This window comes from Podarcis tiliguerta (assembly GCF_965153285.1).
Source record: "Podarcis tiliguerta genome assembly, chromosome: 5".
Lineage (NCBI taxonomy): Eukaryota > Metazoa > Chordata > Lepidosauria > Squamata > Lacertidae > Podarcis > Podarcis tiliguerta.
Genome location: NC_139538.1, coordinates 80,881,089 through 80,898,562, shown reverse-complemented (window position 1 = coordinate 80,898,562; position 17,474 = coordinate 80,881,089). Strand labels below are relative to the sequence as shown.

Here is a 17,474-nt window from a genome sequence, read left to right as displayed (position 1 = left end):
TAGCCACCCAAGGGGGGGCAGGAGAGCGTCCCGGGGGGTCACCGCCTGCGACGAGTAGTGAGCATCCGGGGGGGGGGGCGCTGCCTGCAGTGAGCGTCCCAGGGGGAGCGGGGCAGCAATGTCACCCCCCCCTCAGGGATGACACCCAGGGAGGACCGCACCCACCGCACCCCCTTCCTCTGCCAGTGCCTGCAACCACACTGCACTGATCATCTGGGCCTCAGTGAACATTGCTGGATGCAACTTTCATTGTGGATGTCCGCATCTTTCAGCACATCTCCACCTCTGCCCTTGGCCACCACTTGCACTTGCCTCCTTGCATGAATCAAGCCCAGGGATTTTTTGTGTGCGTGTAATGTGTCTAGTATTAGAAGTTAGGCACATTCACATAACATTTTCAGCATGAAAAAAGGCTTGAGGACTTCCAAAATGTTCCCCAAATGTTCTTGCATGCTTACTGTTCCTTTTATTTGTCTTTTTCCACTGGTTTGGAGCAGCTTCATAGAGTCAGCTGGCTGCTGCTGCAGTGCCACTCATTTTTTTAAAAAATCTTTCTCCCCTCGCCATCAACAAAACAAGCAAGTCAACATCAGTGAGCGCAAACAAAAGTTAATTCAGGGTGAAGGTAATGCTTCTTAGCTTGCTCGCTGGTGATGGGAGTTTTTAATGGTGCTGCAGTGGCAGCAGCTAATCAAGGCTGTGAAGATGCTTCCAGTTGCCACCCTCCCTGGGGAGAGGAGCCTACATAGAAAGTGGTTTTTGTCCCCTTTGAGACTCAAAAATAACTATGGAGGATACCAGGGACTGTGGTAAACTGTTTTGGTTAACGTCATGGGAAAGAGTGTGACCTGGGGTTCAATAAATGCCCCCTCTCGGCCACAAATCCCATCTCTGTATCACTGCAGATTCTTAATACCCTTTGTAATTTGTACACTGTAACCTGCAAATTTGCTAAGCCAGGGCACCTGGAATTATAGTCCAAATTAATTAAAGGGATACCTGTAGGATGTGGTACCATTTCAAATGGGAGATGGCAGGGACAGGAGGGAATAATAAGCACATTATTTGGTGTGTGTTTCTCATATAATTTTCACATCTGTTTTTATGTTACCAAGCCTTACGTGCTTCAACACTTTATAAACACCTGGGCCTTTATTCAAAGACAGTGTTTTCCAAACGAGTAAACAAATAAAAAAACAACCCCATGCACACTATCTCTACTAAGTGAATCTACTTGTATATTGAAAGCAGTGTAAAAATGGGTAGTGATTTAGGGCACAATTCAGCAAGCAAAGGAATACTATTCCAGTGAATGTATGGTGTTTCTGTGCTGGATCTTGTTAAAAGAATGGAAAGGCCCTACAGCAGCAGTATTTGCTGAATTGAGCTCCTTAGAAGCCCAATTTAAGCAAGGCTTTCATTGATAATTTTGTGTCAAGAAGAACATTTTCTGGTCTTTCCCCCCTTTTCTTTCTTTCTTTCTCTAATACAAACACATAATCTACAATGGTATCCATTTTAGATATTCAGTTATGCATTTCCTCAGACACATTTTTTGCTGCGTCAAATTCACGTGACAACTGCTTTCATATTGACATCCCTTCCATTGTTGGAGGAACCAGGTTGTAGCATTAACAGAAAAGCAGGTCTGATGGCAAAGCAGCATATGGAATCCCCACCCGCAATCCCTAAATAAATTAGTAACATAATATCAAGTCAATATTCACCACTAGAAATGGGGAGAGGGGGAAGAATGGTGGTGAATGTATACTGGGTGACAGAAGTGGGGAGATAGAGTGACAAGACAAGATGGCACCACAGGAAAAACAAAAAACAAAAAAACAGTTTCACCAAGTGAGCACCTAGTTGTTCAGTTGGGGGGACACGTGCAATTGGAAATGAAATGCAAGCAGGTGATAGGGTAGAAAAAAGAAATCGCAAATGAGAGTTGAGCAACAGCAGCAGCAACAACAGCCAGTTTACTTTGGGTTTAGAAACAAAGCCAAATAAATAAATAAAATTAAAATAGACATTACAACAAATCTGAAATTAAAAAAAAAAAAACTGAATCAAGTTTGGTAACGTGGTTTTTAATGTGTCACAAGTTTCCACAAGGACAAAGTTATAGAAGGAAACCCCACAGCAGTTTTCTAGCTCATGCAGAACCATCAATTGTCATACCTTGGCCCATTCTATTCATCCTTGTCGCACTTTAGAAAGAGAAGTAAGCTATGTAAGTTTTACAACGCCTTTAAACTGTCACGCGTCCCATTGAGCACTTTAACTGGCACATCCTTGGTGTGTGTTAGAGAATGCCTGGTGGCAAAGATCAGCACCTTCTTTTGCAAAACTGTGCAAATTTATCTTCAGGGTCCAGCGCAATGAGTTGGCAGTACTGCTTTTGGTCTTACGGGGCAGAGGGTGAGTGGATGGGGGTAGGGACATTAATAGTCTGAAACGTTTTCCAGTAATGCCAACTTGCAGTCACCCTTCAGTATGTAAGACTGGGAACTCCCAATCAGGATTACAAGTAAGGCGGAAAGGCTTTAGGCATTGCACCAAACCAGAGGTTGTCAGTAAAAGTGCTTGGCTTCATTGTCAATTCACACAGCAAGCTTCTATAATCATCATGCTTTCCGGAGGAGGAGAGGGGAGGGGAAATATCTATATAGCAACTCCCCGCATCCCCAATATACTTTCTAAAACATAAAGCACATGCCAGGCAACCAGCTAGCTAATATTTCTATAAAGGGAAGGGGTAGGACAGAGGAAGTAGGGAGCAAGGAGGTGCAGTTGCAGGGAACTAGTCTTCTGCAATGGATAAATAAGGTGGTGCAGGGCTCCAAGGTGCAAGCCTGATAGTTTAGAAACATGTTCTGTGAACACTCAATCCTGACTCCGTTCCTGTGAACCACATTTAATTCTCTGCAATGTTGTTAGCTTGGCCAGTGTCTTGCTGAACTACATTATTTAAGCACGTTTTTTTCTGGAACTAATGACTAGGTCTTACTGACAAGTAAATGGGTTAGGCACTAGAGATGAGCTACTGATTAGCACAGAGGGTTGCAAGATGTCATTTCAGAGAGCTTCCTGACTGTACAGCGATTCCTCAAAAATGTTCACTGAGTGCAAAAGCAGACTTAGTATATTGGGGCGGCTCTGTGCACATACAACCTGCCAATTTTTGGGCAGTGGCATAAGCGAGAACACACCGCAAATCCCTCACGTAGCCCTGCCTGCATTACAGCTGGTGAGTGAGAAGAAATCCCTGACGCCTCAGCAGGGCCCAGAAAGTATGGGGATGATACCATCATGGAGCCTTCCCTGAATGGACAAAAGAATTTTTTTGCTGCTGGAAGGCCATGTTAACAGGGCTATTCCCAGTTATAAGCATGTCTGCTGCTCTAGGAGCAGATTGTTGTTGTTTATTTAAAAAAATGCATATATTTTTGAGGGAGTGCGAGAGAGAAAGAGAGAAGCAAATTTCTAGTTTCAATCCAGAAACAATTGTTCCTCACTACTTTGAGAAACTCTGGCTTACTAGTTCTAAGGCAGTGGAATCTTGCAACCCCGATTGAAGGAGTTAGCAATAGGCACTAATGCAAGGCAATCTGTTTTGTGCGTTCTTTAAATCCTTTCAAGGATTTAAAGGGTATGTTGCCATTAAGTTCAGCAGGTGCTATGCAACAGCTATATTATTATTTACCTTGGCTAAACCCATCAACTAAAGCATGGCCCCAGATTTTCCTGTTCATGTGTATGCAAGTTCTTTCTGGAGGTTTTAATAGCACACAATTAAGCTATCAGAATGGGAAGGGAGTGTGCTGATAATAAGAGTTTATTGATACGTAAAGTTACTTGCTCTTTTCTGAATAAAATGAGCGTGAGCCTTTGCCATAGCGGGGAGGATTTATACCCCATTTATTCTGTACATAAGGTGACTAATTCACCTTTTAATAGATATAAAAGTCTCAGGGAGGAAGATTCTAATAAGCTGTATTCAATATTTATGATACACGTGGCTTTTCTTCCCAAATGTCAAAAGTAAGAGAAAATAGAGTTATTCATGTGGCAGTATAGACAAAAATTAATATGCAATTAGAACATTGTTTGAAAAAGTGGGGGAGGTTAAATAATTAGAACTGAAGAACTACAGGCCTAGTTATTTTTTTAGTATTTTTGTATTAATGTTAAAAAGGCACTCTATATTTTTAAAAAGTCCTATGTGCAAGAAACATCCTGATATTACTTTGGTATAAAAGCGGGTGCAGCAAAACTCTATAAAATAGTGTGAGGCTGTTTCAGCACAAAAGACTGACCCCCCCACCCCTACAGCGCATTTATCTGATGCTTAGAAAAGTAACCACTTTGGGGGTGCATTTCATGTGTGTGAATTACTTTATGCAAGTGCCCTTTTACTACACCAGGCTTGCATTAGATAACTTTCTGTAGCTGACACCACAAAGTCAGTAGTCACACTTCATGTGGTTTAATCTCTGTTAGAACAGTTATGGTGGGGGGTTCTTCGCATCTGCTCTTAACATTCCCCCCCACCTGCTCTGCGTCATAAATAATGTTTGGTCTGTCTGTTTCGTTGCTGTTGTACTTAAGGGTTTTATGGTATTGAAATAAAAAATGACAACCACATGCACACTGTTATACATATGCAAAATATGTGTATAAAAATGGGAACTCCACAGGGGAGGGCTGGGGAGAAGAGGGAAAGCTACTATTGGACACACCAATTGGGAGGGTATGGGTGGTGGATACAGCTTCACACACGGTGGGAGTGGGTACACGTATCAAAGTCTATCTTCCTGCACGTACTTCTGCTTTTCCCGGGAGTCCCTGGTCTTAGTTCGATTCTGTCGGTTTGCGGTTGCTGGGATAGAATGAACCGATGAGCTTTTCTTGCTAGACGTATAGGAGGAATGGGAAGAATGGGAGAGACTAGCCCGGGACTGGCCAGCATTGTGGTCGTACTGCATCAAACAGAAGATCCAGTCTGTCGGCACAAGCTCAAACTCATAAGGTGGGTTGGCTATAACAAAACTGAAAAAGAAAAGAACAGCCGTCTTACTTCCTTTCCATGAGGTTTCCATGCTCTACACAAATCATATCAATTTCATTGTTCTGCATGGGACAATGACAATAAAGATATCGTATATTGTAATATCATCAGCTTGATATTTTCACGCTGAAAGGAATGGAGTGAGATTCTATTGTACAGGTTGCAGTAGTGTTGTGAGGAGCTGCTTTTTCATGCATCCATCCCACAGCACTACAGTAAAGGTTCCCAACAACATGCGTGAGGGCCTTGACTTTGAAATGTACTGCTGGTGGAATCCATAGACAAAACAAGCGTTTTCAGGGTAGTGGTGGTGGTGTTTCAGCAAATCTCTGAGTTATATTTGTCAGTCGGAATTTGAAGCAAGTTCGGAGAAGCCTCCCCAAGGCAAGACATCTAAGGTACTTCAAGAGATGCCCAAGATTTTCAATGAACCTGTTGTACCATATTTTTCGCTCCATAGGACGCACTTTTTCCCCTCCAAAAATGAAGGGGAAATGTCTGTGCGTCCTATGGAGCGAATGCAGGCTTTCGCTGAAGCCTGGAGGGTGAGAGGGGTTGGTGCGCACCGACCCCTCTCGCTCTCCAGACTTCAGGAGAACCCCAGCGCCAGCCCCACAAGGTCGGGGGACAGCGGGGAGGCGGAACGCCGCCATCCCGCTGTCTCCCGATGTGGTTTGGAGGCTGACGGCGGGGAGACGCGTGCTTCTCCCCGCTGCCAGCCCCTTAAGCTCCACGGACAGCGGGGAGGCGCAGCGCGTCTTCCCGCTGTTCCCGGACCTGGTCTGAAGGCAGGCGGTGGGGAGAAGAGCGCTTCTCCCCGCTGCCTGTCCCACAAGCTCCGGGGACAGCTGGGAGGTGCGCCCTATGGAGCAAAAAATACGGTAATTTCTCTGTAGCCTTCTGCACATCTCTCACCACCAACAATGCAACATCCTCCCATTTTAATGCATTCAGGGAAAGGATATTTGCATCAGCACAAGAGACAGAAAACAGCTGAGGCCATTTTCAGTTCAAAGGGTGAGCAGCACTGAGGCGGCTTAAACATCTGGAGGGTGCCAGGTTTGGGAAAAGGTGTCTTACTATCCCTGCAGCCATGTCTGTAGGAAACAGATCCAAAAGCTGATAGGCAGGTGAGGAGAGTAAGAAAAGTGGGCTGAACAAGTCATTTTGTCTTGGAAGCAGTTACCTGTAATACACTAATGTTTGTGGCAGCCCCCCTTGCTGGAATATGCTCTGCCACAGTAGACAGGTTGGGGAAGACAGCTTGTCCTGCAATCTGTGACTCTTTTGATCAGTTCAGTTCAGATATTTTTTGTTGTTTGCCTCTGAACCCTATCTGCTGTAAGTCAGACCTTCAGTCTTCCCTTCTCCCTAATTTCCTTCGCCTATTTCTCTTCCTTGACCCTCTTTCCATACTGTGAGTTTTAACCTATTGCTATATCTCATTTGCTAACCTGAGAATTGCAGGGGCTTTAAATCCTGTGCCTACTTTGGAGGCAAAACAATTGTTAAGAGGGAAACAGAATGGGGAAATCTGGTATGTGTTTGCTCACCAGTGGTGTTTGTTCATTTACTTTATCTATCTAAACTACCCATATCTCGTGTTTCTACCCAACAAACGTACAACATTCAAATGTTGAGAATATCAGATACAGCCATGTCAGGAATTTAACAGTAATAATTGTGTGTTGTAAGTCTTTTTAAAGTTATCCTCCCCTTTCAAAAGCCCAGAGAAACAAAATAAGTTTTACCTGTTGCTGGAAGCTTCGGGAAGGGGGGAGAGGGAATTCTAGAGATAGTTGCCTCACCTCTGACAATGGGGGCATCTTTTGATGACACTCTCAGCACACAGACAGGTTCAAATAAGAGAAGGTACCACCAGATATCTCAGTCACCTTTGCAACTTTGGACTAATTGCTTGGGGTTATGTGGAGCGAGGAAAGGAATATATTTTCTACATCTTCTAAAAAAACACATGGCTTATTAACAATGAACTCAGTAGTGAAGTATTCTGGTACATTGTGATCAACTGGTGAACAGTTTTTTAGTTATTTATTTGTAGTTCAAAATCAGCTTGTTCTACTAGTACATTAGGGAAAAATGGAGCTGCTAAAATAATACCCTTTAGGCTTTCAAGTTATACAGTGTACTTTCTCAGGTTTGATGTGGGGGTGGGGGGTGAGGAGAAAGTGTGTTTTAATCTTTGCCCATATATTTTTTTCACTCTTAAGATGACTGAAGGAGTACTTTTATGCAGGGCTATCCTATGCGTTAGGAGTCTCCTGATAAACATGGAAGTTCACTATATTCAGGAAATGATGAGTGGTAGTGAACTCATATAGCGGAAAAACCATGGGATGCTTCATACTTACAAAATGGGCTTAAACTCAGTGAAGCTTACTACTTCGAAAGAAGCATGCAGTAGCATATGCACAAATACTTCTACCACCTTCTCTGAAAACAAAACCCAGAGATATAAGGCAAAGCTATATTCCAGAGCAAGGCCGTTGTGTTCAAAACATTTTCCTTCAACACCCAGCCTCCCAACCCCATAGATTTTCTGGGGAAATGTGAATGCTTGTACCTGCCTTACTACCATTAACCAACACTTGGTGCTGTGGTGAAGTTTACAGGGACAGTGAAAAACAGCAATAACGATAACGGCTGGCCAAGAGGCTTAAGTTTTGTACATACCGCTTAGTGCTTGGGCTAGGCGTGCTTTGGTTGAAATCTCTCAATCGGTATATTCCAAAGCAAAGCATATTGTATGTTTTCAAAGCTTTACAAAACAAATCTCCATAACAACCACCGTCCTAGGAGACAAAAAGGAGAAGAAAGGAATTAAGAGGTTGTTCTCCACTTCCTTCCCACCCCCCACCCTTCAGCCTCCGTCGCAGCAGTGATAATGAAAGGATGTATGGAGGGGGATATTTTTTAAGTCCGTAGTTCTATGCCAAGGGGACAAGGTGTGAGGCAATCTGTTGTTTACTTGTCACGAGTGAGAAACAATTAGTCAAGGAGCTGTCTAATTTAAATATTTAATCTTGAAACCAGCTAATAAATGTGTGCATGGGAATGTGTCCTATCCCAGTGATTGTATTCCCCCCCCCCAAAAAAAAACCCTCACAAAAACCCCAACCTGGACTGGGAACAGTGACTGACTCTTATTTTAATTGAACATGTAAGCTTGGGGCCCAGAGAACAGCTATTCCACAAATTAAGAGCAATGTAGTCTGAACTACTGGATGATTAAGAAGGTGTGACTTTTCCTAACTTGCTCCGGTCTTGCAAATTACTGTGTCATATGGCTCAGTTTATTTAACTATGTTGTCAATTTTCACCAAGATAGTTTGGATTTCACTGGGGAGATTAACACTTAGTAGGTAAGAATCCCCCCCTTTCTTTAGCCCTGAAAAAAATGGAAATTAGAGAAGGGGAGGATGTGTTTGTCTGTAACTGAAGTTGCCACCTATCAAAATTGTCTTTTGTCTCCAAGCCAAGCATTTGTTTTGATTAGGGAACTCAACTGGCATTCAGTATGGCAGATACAGAAACTGGTTCATATATATGACAAATCAAACTTCCAGCTTCTAGCTTCCATGCACATCTGTATAAGTAACAGCAGTATGTGACCCCCACATACTGCGAGAAGCATGGGGGTAGTCAAAACTGGTATTGCACAAGGATCCAATTTGTGCAAAGGGGCAGCAGGGTTGCGCATGTGCTTCCCATCTCACATAGAATGTAACTTTTGTTTAAGTAAGTACATGGGCATTTGTGTATTCCCATTTGCAGGATTAGGTGTCATCGCCTCAGACTCAGAGGAGGAGTCAGCCAAGTCCAGAGCTGCTATGCTACCAACTGGGGAATTTGATCGGGCTCTTGATGTTGGGGTTTCAGAGCCAACAGTGCTTGACTTGTCAGAGCAATCAAGCACTTCCCATGCTACCCCATCTGTCCAACTGGTGGTGGAAGAGACCTAGCAGGCCTAAGTTCACCTCTGGCCTTGGTTGAACCAAGTATGGAGTGACTTGTGGTGCTCCAGCCACTGGCCTGCCTTGTCCCTGATTAAGATGGGTCAGAACAATAAGGGGAGGGAGAATCAAGTGCTTGCCCATTGGGGTTAGACATACTTAATCTGTTTGATGTTATTCTATATGTACATGGCTTCATTTTCTACATTTCATGGCTGGTAGTTCAATGTTTGAACTGATGGAGAAACCCTGTGTCTAAGATTATGCTGTGCTTGTTCATATTTACAGCCTGCCGGGGTAAACAAATCTTGAAGAAGATGGAGATGCCTAATTCTCACGGAGGTCAGGTTTGAACCACACCAGATACAGATGGGGAACTCTTATGGAAGAATATAAAGCCATGTATAAAGCACATAAAGAATTGACAGGTCAGTGAGTCCTTTCTCCTCAACATTTGTTTTCTGTTTTTTATATAAAGGGCCATTCAGTCACATTGAGCTACTGGCATGGTTACAGCCCAGTTCAAGTTTATCACCACTGCCAACCCTGGTTCCAGTTTAAATTTCTTTGACCACAAGGAGGGCTAGTCTGGTTAGAGGGATGACTCCTTCCCCTTGAAGAGAAAGGATGGAGAGGAACCTGTCTGATGCCTCCAGTAGGAGGCATCCATTCTAGGAAGAAAATAATAGCTCAGTCAGTAGAGGACAAGACTCTTAATCTGAGGGTTGTAGGTTTGAGCCCCACACTGGGCAAAAGATTCCAGCACTGTGGGGGTTGGAATACATGACCATCATGGTCTCTTCCAACTCTACGATTCTATAAAAATCTCCCCACTTGGATATGTCAAATAGTAACAGCAACAATATAGCAAACAGCAATAGAAAAATAGGAATTTAGCCAAGTCAGAGCAGATGGGACAACTAGAAACCTCCCCACAGAACCATGTTTTAATTTGGTGACTACAAGGAAGGTAAAACAGGGCTGGGGTGTGTGTGTGCCTACCTTGTGGAGGACATTGCCTAATGATGGTGCCACGTCTAAAAAGGTCCCTGGGCTACTCCACTATTCCCTTGCTATGTCTTGGGTTGCACTCAGAAGCCAGCAGCCAAGGTACATAGGTGAAGAGCTCTTCTTTGCTGCCATTAACAGTTGGAAGGGGGTTGTTTGGGTATTCTGCCCAGGTTCCAGCTAATTTGGACAACATTTCCTGTGATGCAGAACTGGGCTGGATGATGTTGGGTTTTCAGCATTGTGGTGTATCACCAGTAGGCCTGGGCCCAGGACTGGTATGAGGAGCAGACCATGATGTTGCTGGTGAAACCACCACTGCTCCTGACTGAGTCCCTCTGCTAGCAGTGACCACTGGAGGGAGTCAAGTGTTCCCTCCTCCAGCAGGCTCTCCTATCAGAGGGACTCAGGAGTGGTGGCAGTTTCACCAGCGATATACCACTGAGAGATACCACCATCCCACTCTGCCCTCATATGACGCAGAGGGAGAAACAAGCTGTAATGGTGAGGTGCTGATACAGCTTGTTCTTCCCTCTGCATCTTTAAACTGCTCGACTGAGGAGTGTGCAGCTGCCTTGCCTCAGCCAAACAGTTAAAGGAGCCCTGATGCTCCTGGGAGAGCACCAGGGCTGTCTCACCTAGGGAGGGGGAACCTTCCTTTTTTTGAAATACAATTTTATTAAATTTCTGTTTTAACCAACCTTAAGATATCAATGATTTCTCTTCCTCTCTTTCCATGGCTCATTTTGTACAATATAAATCTCTGTGTGTCTTTATTACATCCATCAAAACTTATTTACACTGTTGAATTTATCTTAATGCTGCCCACGTGTTCAAAAACAATATTCAATAAATATTTTCCAATCTCCTTTAAATATATGTTCTTCTTGTTCTCTTATTCTATATGTTAGAACCTTCCTCTTCCTCAGCTAAGCTGCGCAAAGAGGCTGCGTTGTCCCAGCCTGTGAACGCTTGGGTGAAAGTGCCTCAGCTCCCACAGTGAGAGCTGCAGCAATTTCACCTAGTGCCTCGTGGGCAGAGGCCAATGCAGCTTGTTTTTTCAACATTGTGATATATTGCCAAACCGCAATGTTTGGCAATACACTGCAATGGCGATACACTTTCAAGCTGCATTGGCTCCAGCTGGCGAGGCACGGGGTGAAATTCACTCAAGTGCCTTGTGGGCTGGAGCCAATGCAGCTGCCCCCCACCCAGCCTGCTGCTGAGTTGGGGGCGCGCGGAAAGGCTCCATCCCCCTGCCAAGCCAGCCCTGAGGTCCCTGCCACTTGTGTGTTAGTGGCAGGGGCTCTTTGGCATGGGGGGCTGCCCGCTCGCCTTCCACTCCCCAAATATGGACCAGACGACAGTAGTGTTTAACTGCCTTCACCCATACAAACATGCTGCCTCTTTCCCTGGGGTGGTTGTTCACCCCAGGAGGAAAGACAAAGTCCATCCTCCTGAGTGAAGTCTGCAAGGCAGGGCTGTCTTAGGGCAGGATGGTGGGCTCTGTTTTTCTGGGAGGGAAGATGCAGCCCACCCTCCTGGACAAAGCCAGCCAGGCCGTAGCCAAGTTAGGCTGCTTCTGCACAAGCCTGTAAACGTCTCCATTGAGGGTCGTGCAGCTGTGCCCCCCCCCCAGTGGAAAAGTGTGACAGAGCCTGCACCTCCCCAGGTAAACAACCACAATCCCGTTCCTACTTGTGTATGAGCAGGAGCTGCAAAGGGGAGCACATTAATGGAGACCCCACTGCGCTGCTGGCTCATGTGAGCCAGTGGCTGGTCAGGCGCTCTGTAAAACAGCTTGGCTGAGGCGAGGGCCCACTGCGGCGGTATGAGGGCAGAGTGTGGTGGCAGTTTCACTCAGCAGTATATCGCTGGTGAAACCACCACCATTCCTGGCTTCCTTTGCCTCCAGCACCTGGCTCCACTTGTTTCTTCCTTAGCTGGGCGCTGGAGGCAGAGGGATGCAGTGGCGGTTTCACGAGCAATATATCCCTGAGTGAAACTGCCTCGCACTCAGCCCCCTCATACCAGTCCTGGCCAATATTATCAATATATTGCCCAGGACTGGTATGAGGGGCAGAGTGCAATGCAGATCTAATGCAGAAGAAGGCTTGCCAGGGGTGCGGGGAGGAGGAATTGTGATTATGTCAGGGGACAGCTGGAAAATATCTGGGAGGTGGGTTAAGTCTTCCAGCTGCCAATTCTCAGATCACTGAAGCAAACAACCCCCAAATTCAACAGCTCTGAGTGGGATACTCAAAGAAAGGCAACACTGCCTCTAGAGATTACGTATCTACTCTGTTGAGGACAAGACAAAGGCAGCTACAGAATAGCTCCCGGACATTTCCTTTCGCTGTCCTGGTCTTACCCCGAGGTCTGCAAAAGGCCCATCGAGCAATGCCAGCTGCGCCACCCGACACCTGTCCCTGTTTGCGAGTGTCTGGGGTGTGCTGTAGCCGCCTCTCAGCGCGTTCTCCTCCGCAATCAGCGACTCCAGCTCTGGCGTGGCTCCTCCTGTTACCAGCGTACGTATCAGCGTGAGAATATTGTCATTGAAGTATGTCTGCAGAGATAAAAGAAAGCTCTTCAAGCAAACACCATTAAAGTCACAACTGAAGACATCCAAATTACAACTTTTCTGGGTTTCTGCTGCTTAAAGTTCTTGGCTTGTCTCTTCAAATAATTTCTCATCGGAAGTGAAAAGACAGCAGCCCCCAATTACTCTATTTTCTTCTGTCCCATTAGGCTTTTGCTCGACCCCCCCTTTTTATTTTATTTTTTAAAAATCCAACTCAGGACTGATTTTTATTAAAGAACAAAAATGTAAATCATTTATGTTTCCTATAATTGGTGTTAGTGGTGAAGCAATGACTGCCTTCCTTCTCATTGCCTTCATGTCTAATAACAGCCTTTAGGACATGTAATTGTAAAAATCCAGACCACATTTAAAGCTTACACAGGCTAGATTGCCTTTTTATACTTGTCACCAATCCATTGGGGAGCCGCCTCTGTGCTTCGGGTGTCATTACTTATTACTGTTGCTGGACTCGAGCTGTCTTCCCGCTGTATTGTACTAAACATCTTATTACGAGACTTGACAGTGTTCAGACACAAGCATGTATCAATTAAACATTTTGAGTTCATTCCAGATAAATGTATGATGAGTTTAGGGTCCTGCTGGTCCTTTTAAAAAACTCTAGGGTATGGGGTAAGTGTAGTTTATTAGGGAAGATTTTCTCCACAGTGACATTTTGCCAGCATCAGTAGCTGCTCTGGTCTCTCAGGCAAAACAATGGGCGTTTTAAATATTAATTAGACGCCAGTGGAAGGAAGTTCATTTAAAAGTGCACATGTCGGGTTGCAAGAGGCTTCCTTAAGTAGCTGCAATCTATGGCTGGTGGAGGACAGTATTTTATTTTATTTTTAAAGAGGATTATCTCTAATCCTAACAAGGACTGCTGTATTGGTCACATATGTGGCAATTGCTTCAAATTTTGCTTCAGGAAAAATTGGATGGCAACCCAGGAAAAACTTCTACAGCACAATCCTATACATGTCTGCTCAGTAGTAAGCAAATCAATGGTGCCTTAAAAGTAAAGGTACCCCTGCCCGTACGGGCCAGTCGTGTCCAACTCTAGGGTTGTGTGCCCATCTCACTTAAGAGGCCGGGGGCCAGCGCTGTCCGAAGACACTTCCAGGTCACATGGCTAGCGTGACAAGCTGCATCTGGCGAGCCAGCGCAGCACTTGGAAACGCCGTTTACCTTCCCGCTAGTAAGCGGTCCCTATTTATCTACTTGCACCCGGGGGTGCTTCCAAACTGCAAGTTTGGCAGGTGCTGGGACCGAGCAGCAGGAGCGCACCCCGCCGTGGGGATTCGAACTGCCGACCTGAGGATAGGCAAGTCCTAGGCGCTGAGGTTTTACCCACAGCGTCACCCGCGTCCCTAATGGTGCCTTAGCATCCCTCAAATTATTCATATGGGAAGAATCCTCCAATTGTGCTTAGCAGGCACATTTTTGTTAACAGCTCTACTCCACTGGCTTGGATAATACCATCCTTTTAGATTCAAATAACATCTTTAGAGATATAAACATTTCTGAATCCTCCCAGTTACACAAAACTGCAATCAGGGCATTGAAACATTTTTGAGGTGTTACCATCTGAGAAAGATCTTTGAAACAGGACCTTATCTAGAAGCCTGTCTGTTGTCAGCTGCTTAGAGCATTCTTCAGTGAAATAATAATTATTTTTGTGATATATAGTTTTGGGATTTTTTTAAGCCTTGCTGAAATGCTCATTTTGCAATTGTGATATTTTATCTACTTGATTGTGAACTCCTGATTATTATCAATATATTGTTGTTGCAGTCCTATGGCTTTTGTTTCAGCACTTTCTGTGGTTGCTAGGGAAACCAGATTCAACAGAGGGGGGGGTGCTTGCACCTTTGAATAGCCGTGTGCATCCCTGCCAGACCCCCCCCCCTTCTACCCTGCTGTAAAAGATACAGAAGCCCCTCCCTCTTGGCCTCTGGCCGCACTATGGACAGCAAGGCTGCTGCTTTAGGATAAGAAGATGGTTCCTGGTCTGAGTTTCAACAGGAAGGGATTAGCGTTAGCATAACAGAGACCTCACACTGTTCTGAAAAGATGCTCTTTCCAGAACCAGGTTGAGTATTATAATATCCAGAGAGCTATGCCTCCTACTTATCCTACTGTGGCTTGGACTTCTGCATATTTCATAGTTGGTAGAAGTAGAAAAAGTTGCATCTGTTGAAATTCCTGGATTTCCCGCAGGGCTGCCTAGGCTGCGGATGTGTTCCCGAAGCGCCGGGCGCCCAATGCTCCGGGAAGCAGGCTGCTATCCGCAGCCTAGACATCCCTGCGGGACCTCCCACAGGGCTGCCTAGGCTGCGGATGTCTTCCTGAAGCCTGGAGAGCGAGAGGGGTCGGTGCGCACCGATCCCTCTCGCTCTCCAAGCTTCAGCAAAAGCCTGCATTCGCCCCATAGGACGCACCCAGATTTCCCCTTCATTTTTGGAGGGAAAAAAGTGTGTCCTATAGGGTGAAAAATACGGTAACTTGCCAGACAGGAGATAAACTGGGACAGGAGAAAAACAACATGCAAATGTTCTGTTTCAGACCACCTTTTCTGGGATGTATCTGAGGGGTGGTCTTAGGTTACACCCCTTCTGTGATGAATGCATAATGTTTCTGGGGGTGGTCTTGATCTAGAGGATGGGAATTTCAAGTGTCTTTATAAGCCCTTGCACAACATTTTTATGGGTTCTCTTCCTCTCCTGCGTGTGAGGGCAGTACCCTGTTGCAACAGATCAATAAAGATCAAGTTTACTAGCTGCTTTGCTTCTCAATATTCTCTGGTTGGCCTCTGTTATTTTCTCCTACCAATAGGGAACCTATGTAAGGACTCTATATGGGCTCTTGGATACCCCATAAGGGAAAAGGGCATATTTTTATTTACAACACAACTACTACTAAAATAATGGAGGAAAATCTTGTGGCAGCTTCAAACTCCAAAAGATTCAGAACATTCTAAATAACATTTTACTATGTAGTAAGGTCTTTGGACATGAAACATTAAGGCCATGTGGAAAAATTAACTAGAAAACTATTTTCTGATTGATCCATGAAAGAGGTGATGCAATCTGAATCTGCTATTCGCAGTAGGAAAAAAATCTGAATGCATTTAGAAAGGTGATTAAGTTTAGCACAATCCTTTTAGGCCAAATTCCTGCTGTTGGCTGTGTAGCGATCAAGAGTAAAGACCTTTTAATTTGCAGCCACAGTTGCTAACTAGATAATCATGTGAGCCTATCTGCAATTGTTCCAGCATGAGGGACAAAGGTAAGCACAACCCTGGCTTACTATAACCTGGGCAAAAGATAGGTCTCTATATTTGAGCTTGCAGTGCCACCTAGCCCTTTTTTCTGCATTCCATCAAAACTCCTTTGAAATAGCACAACTATTTGGGGCCTGCTTTGTAAAATCCCCCCTCCCTTTTAAAAGTAAAATAATCACAAGATCTTATGGTTCACCATTAATGCTGTCATGCTTCTTAAACTAATTGGTCTCTTACAGAAAATTTAACTGAAAATTAACAGAGCTCTTTAATACATTCTAATAGCATTTTGCCTTTCATTTATAATTATTCTAAAACTATCATTTTCTGTGTCAAGGCTGCCACATTTAAAATATTTGCTAGTTTGCATAGAGTAGCTTAAAGAGAAACTCTAGTGCTGGAGTATTTGTTTTTTGTCAGTATTACAGAAATGCATTTTTATTTGTATAGTTTATTTAAAATATAATGGATCTCCAAATGCTGACAGTCTTGAATTGAAGTCATTATCTTATAGCTAGTGATGTTGCAGGGAGTGAACCCTAAACAGAGCAGAAATAATCTAATGTATTTATCTGATAAATCTACCACACAGATTTGTACAGTATTGCATGATTTAATCATAAGATAAACTAAGAAAGTAGTTTATCACCTGATAATATTGGGAAAGTATAAGACTTGTGTTATATTTTATTTAACAAGAATTGCATACCACTTGATTGTAAGGAAACCTCTAAGCGCTTTACAAAAATAATCATTGTGGCTGTCAACCAACATTAAAAAAAGAAAATTTTATTAGATGGATTGCCTTGTTTTTGACTAATTAACTAAAGTAAGACACTGTATTTACATGAATCTAATGCACACCTCAATTTTCAAAACCTTGAAACCAAAGAAGTATTTGCTGCTGAATGTAAATGCGTTATCAAATCTAATGTGCACCCTCATTTTCGCTGTGTAATTTGGTCAAAAAGGGTGCTCGTTGCACAGTAAAGCCACATATTACAAAACCTAAACATCCACTACTTCAAGGACTGTGAATGAAAGGATAGCTTTACTCTTAAATATGATAACTTACCTCATTAGGGAACTGCTTACTTCCTCAGCTGTGTTTCTTGTGAGGCCCTGTGTTTCTTCTTGGCCATATCCCTGCACAATTCCTTGGCTGGATGGCTGGCTTCTGCATATTGTCTTTCTCTTGAGACCCCCAAAATTATCCACTGCCTCCTTCCTCAGTTACCTGCTTCTTACCTGCATTCGTTTTAGGTGACTTTATCTGTAGCCATATGGGAACATCCTTGCATTTTGGACAGGATTCTTTAAAGGGGTGGGGGAGGCCCAAAATATCGTACAGAATGAGTCCCTGTGTCTTACCACTCCTGCAGCCATTTGTTCCTACAGTAGCAGTAGCAGTTCCAGGCCTGTTGTGCATACAACATTTATTCTCCATCCTGGATGTAGGCTGCACACGTGAGCTGAGACAACATTTGAATTACACAGCATGGAACAAAATTAGAGGTGCAACTAGTTGTGGGCTGAAGGACAGAGGCTTAGCTTAATGTC

The 17,474-nt window shown here is 44.2% G+C and overlaps 1 protein-coding gene across 14 annotated transcripts in view; it reads right to left on the bottom strand.

Moving 5' to 3' along the window:
- KCNMA1 (potassium calcium-activated channel subfamily M alpha 1) overlaps positions 1-17,474 on the bottom strand; it is a 546,631-nt gene that overhangs the window by 14,388 nt on the left and 514,769 nt on the right. For 8 of the 14 annotated variants that reach the window (XM_083440310.1, XM_083440306.1, XM_083440312.1 and 5 more), the window contains 4 exons: positions 12,425-12,619; positions 7,766-7,884; positions 4,828-5,052; positions 2,182-2,210 (listed from right to left, as the gene is read on the bottom strand). In XM_083440310.1, coding sequence (XP_083296436.1) covers positions 2,182-2,210; positions 4,828-5,052; positions 7,766-7,884; positions 12,425-12,619 — 568 coding nt within the window. Of the gene's footprint in view, positions 1-2,074; positions 5,053-7,765; positions 7,885-12,424; positions 12,620-17,474 lie in introns of those variants that run through there. The other 6 variants (XM_083440308.1, XM_083440309.1, XM_083440318.1 and 3 more) reach the window with 2 other exon arrangements.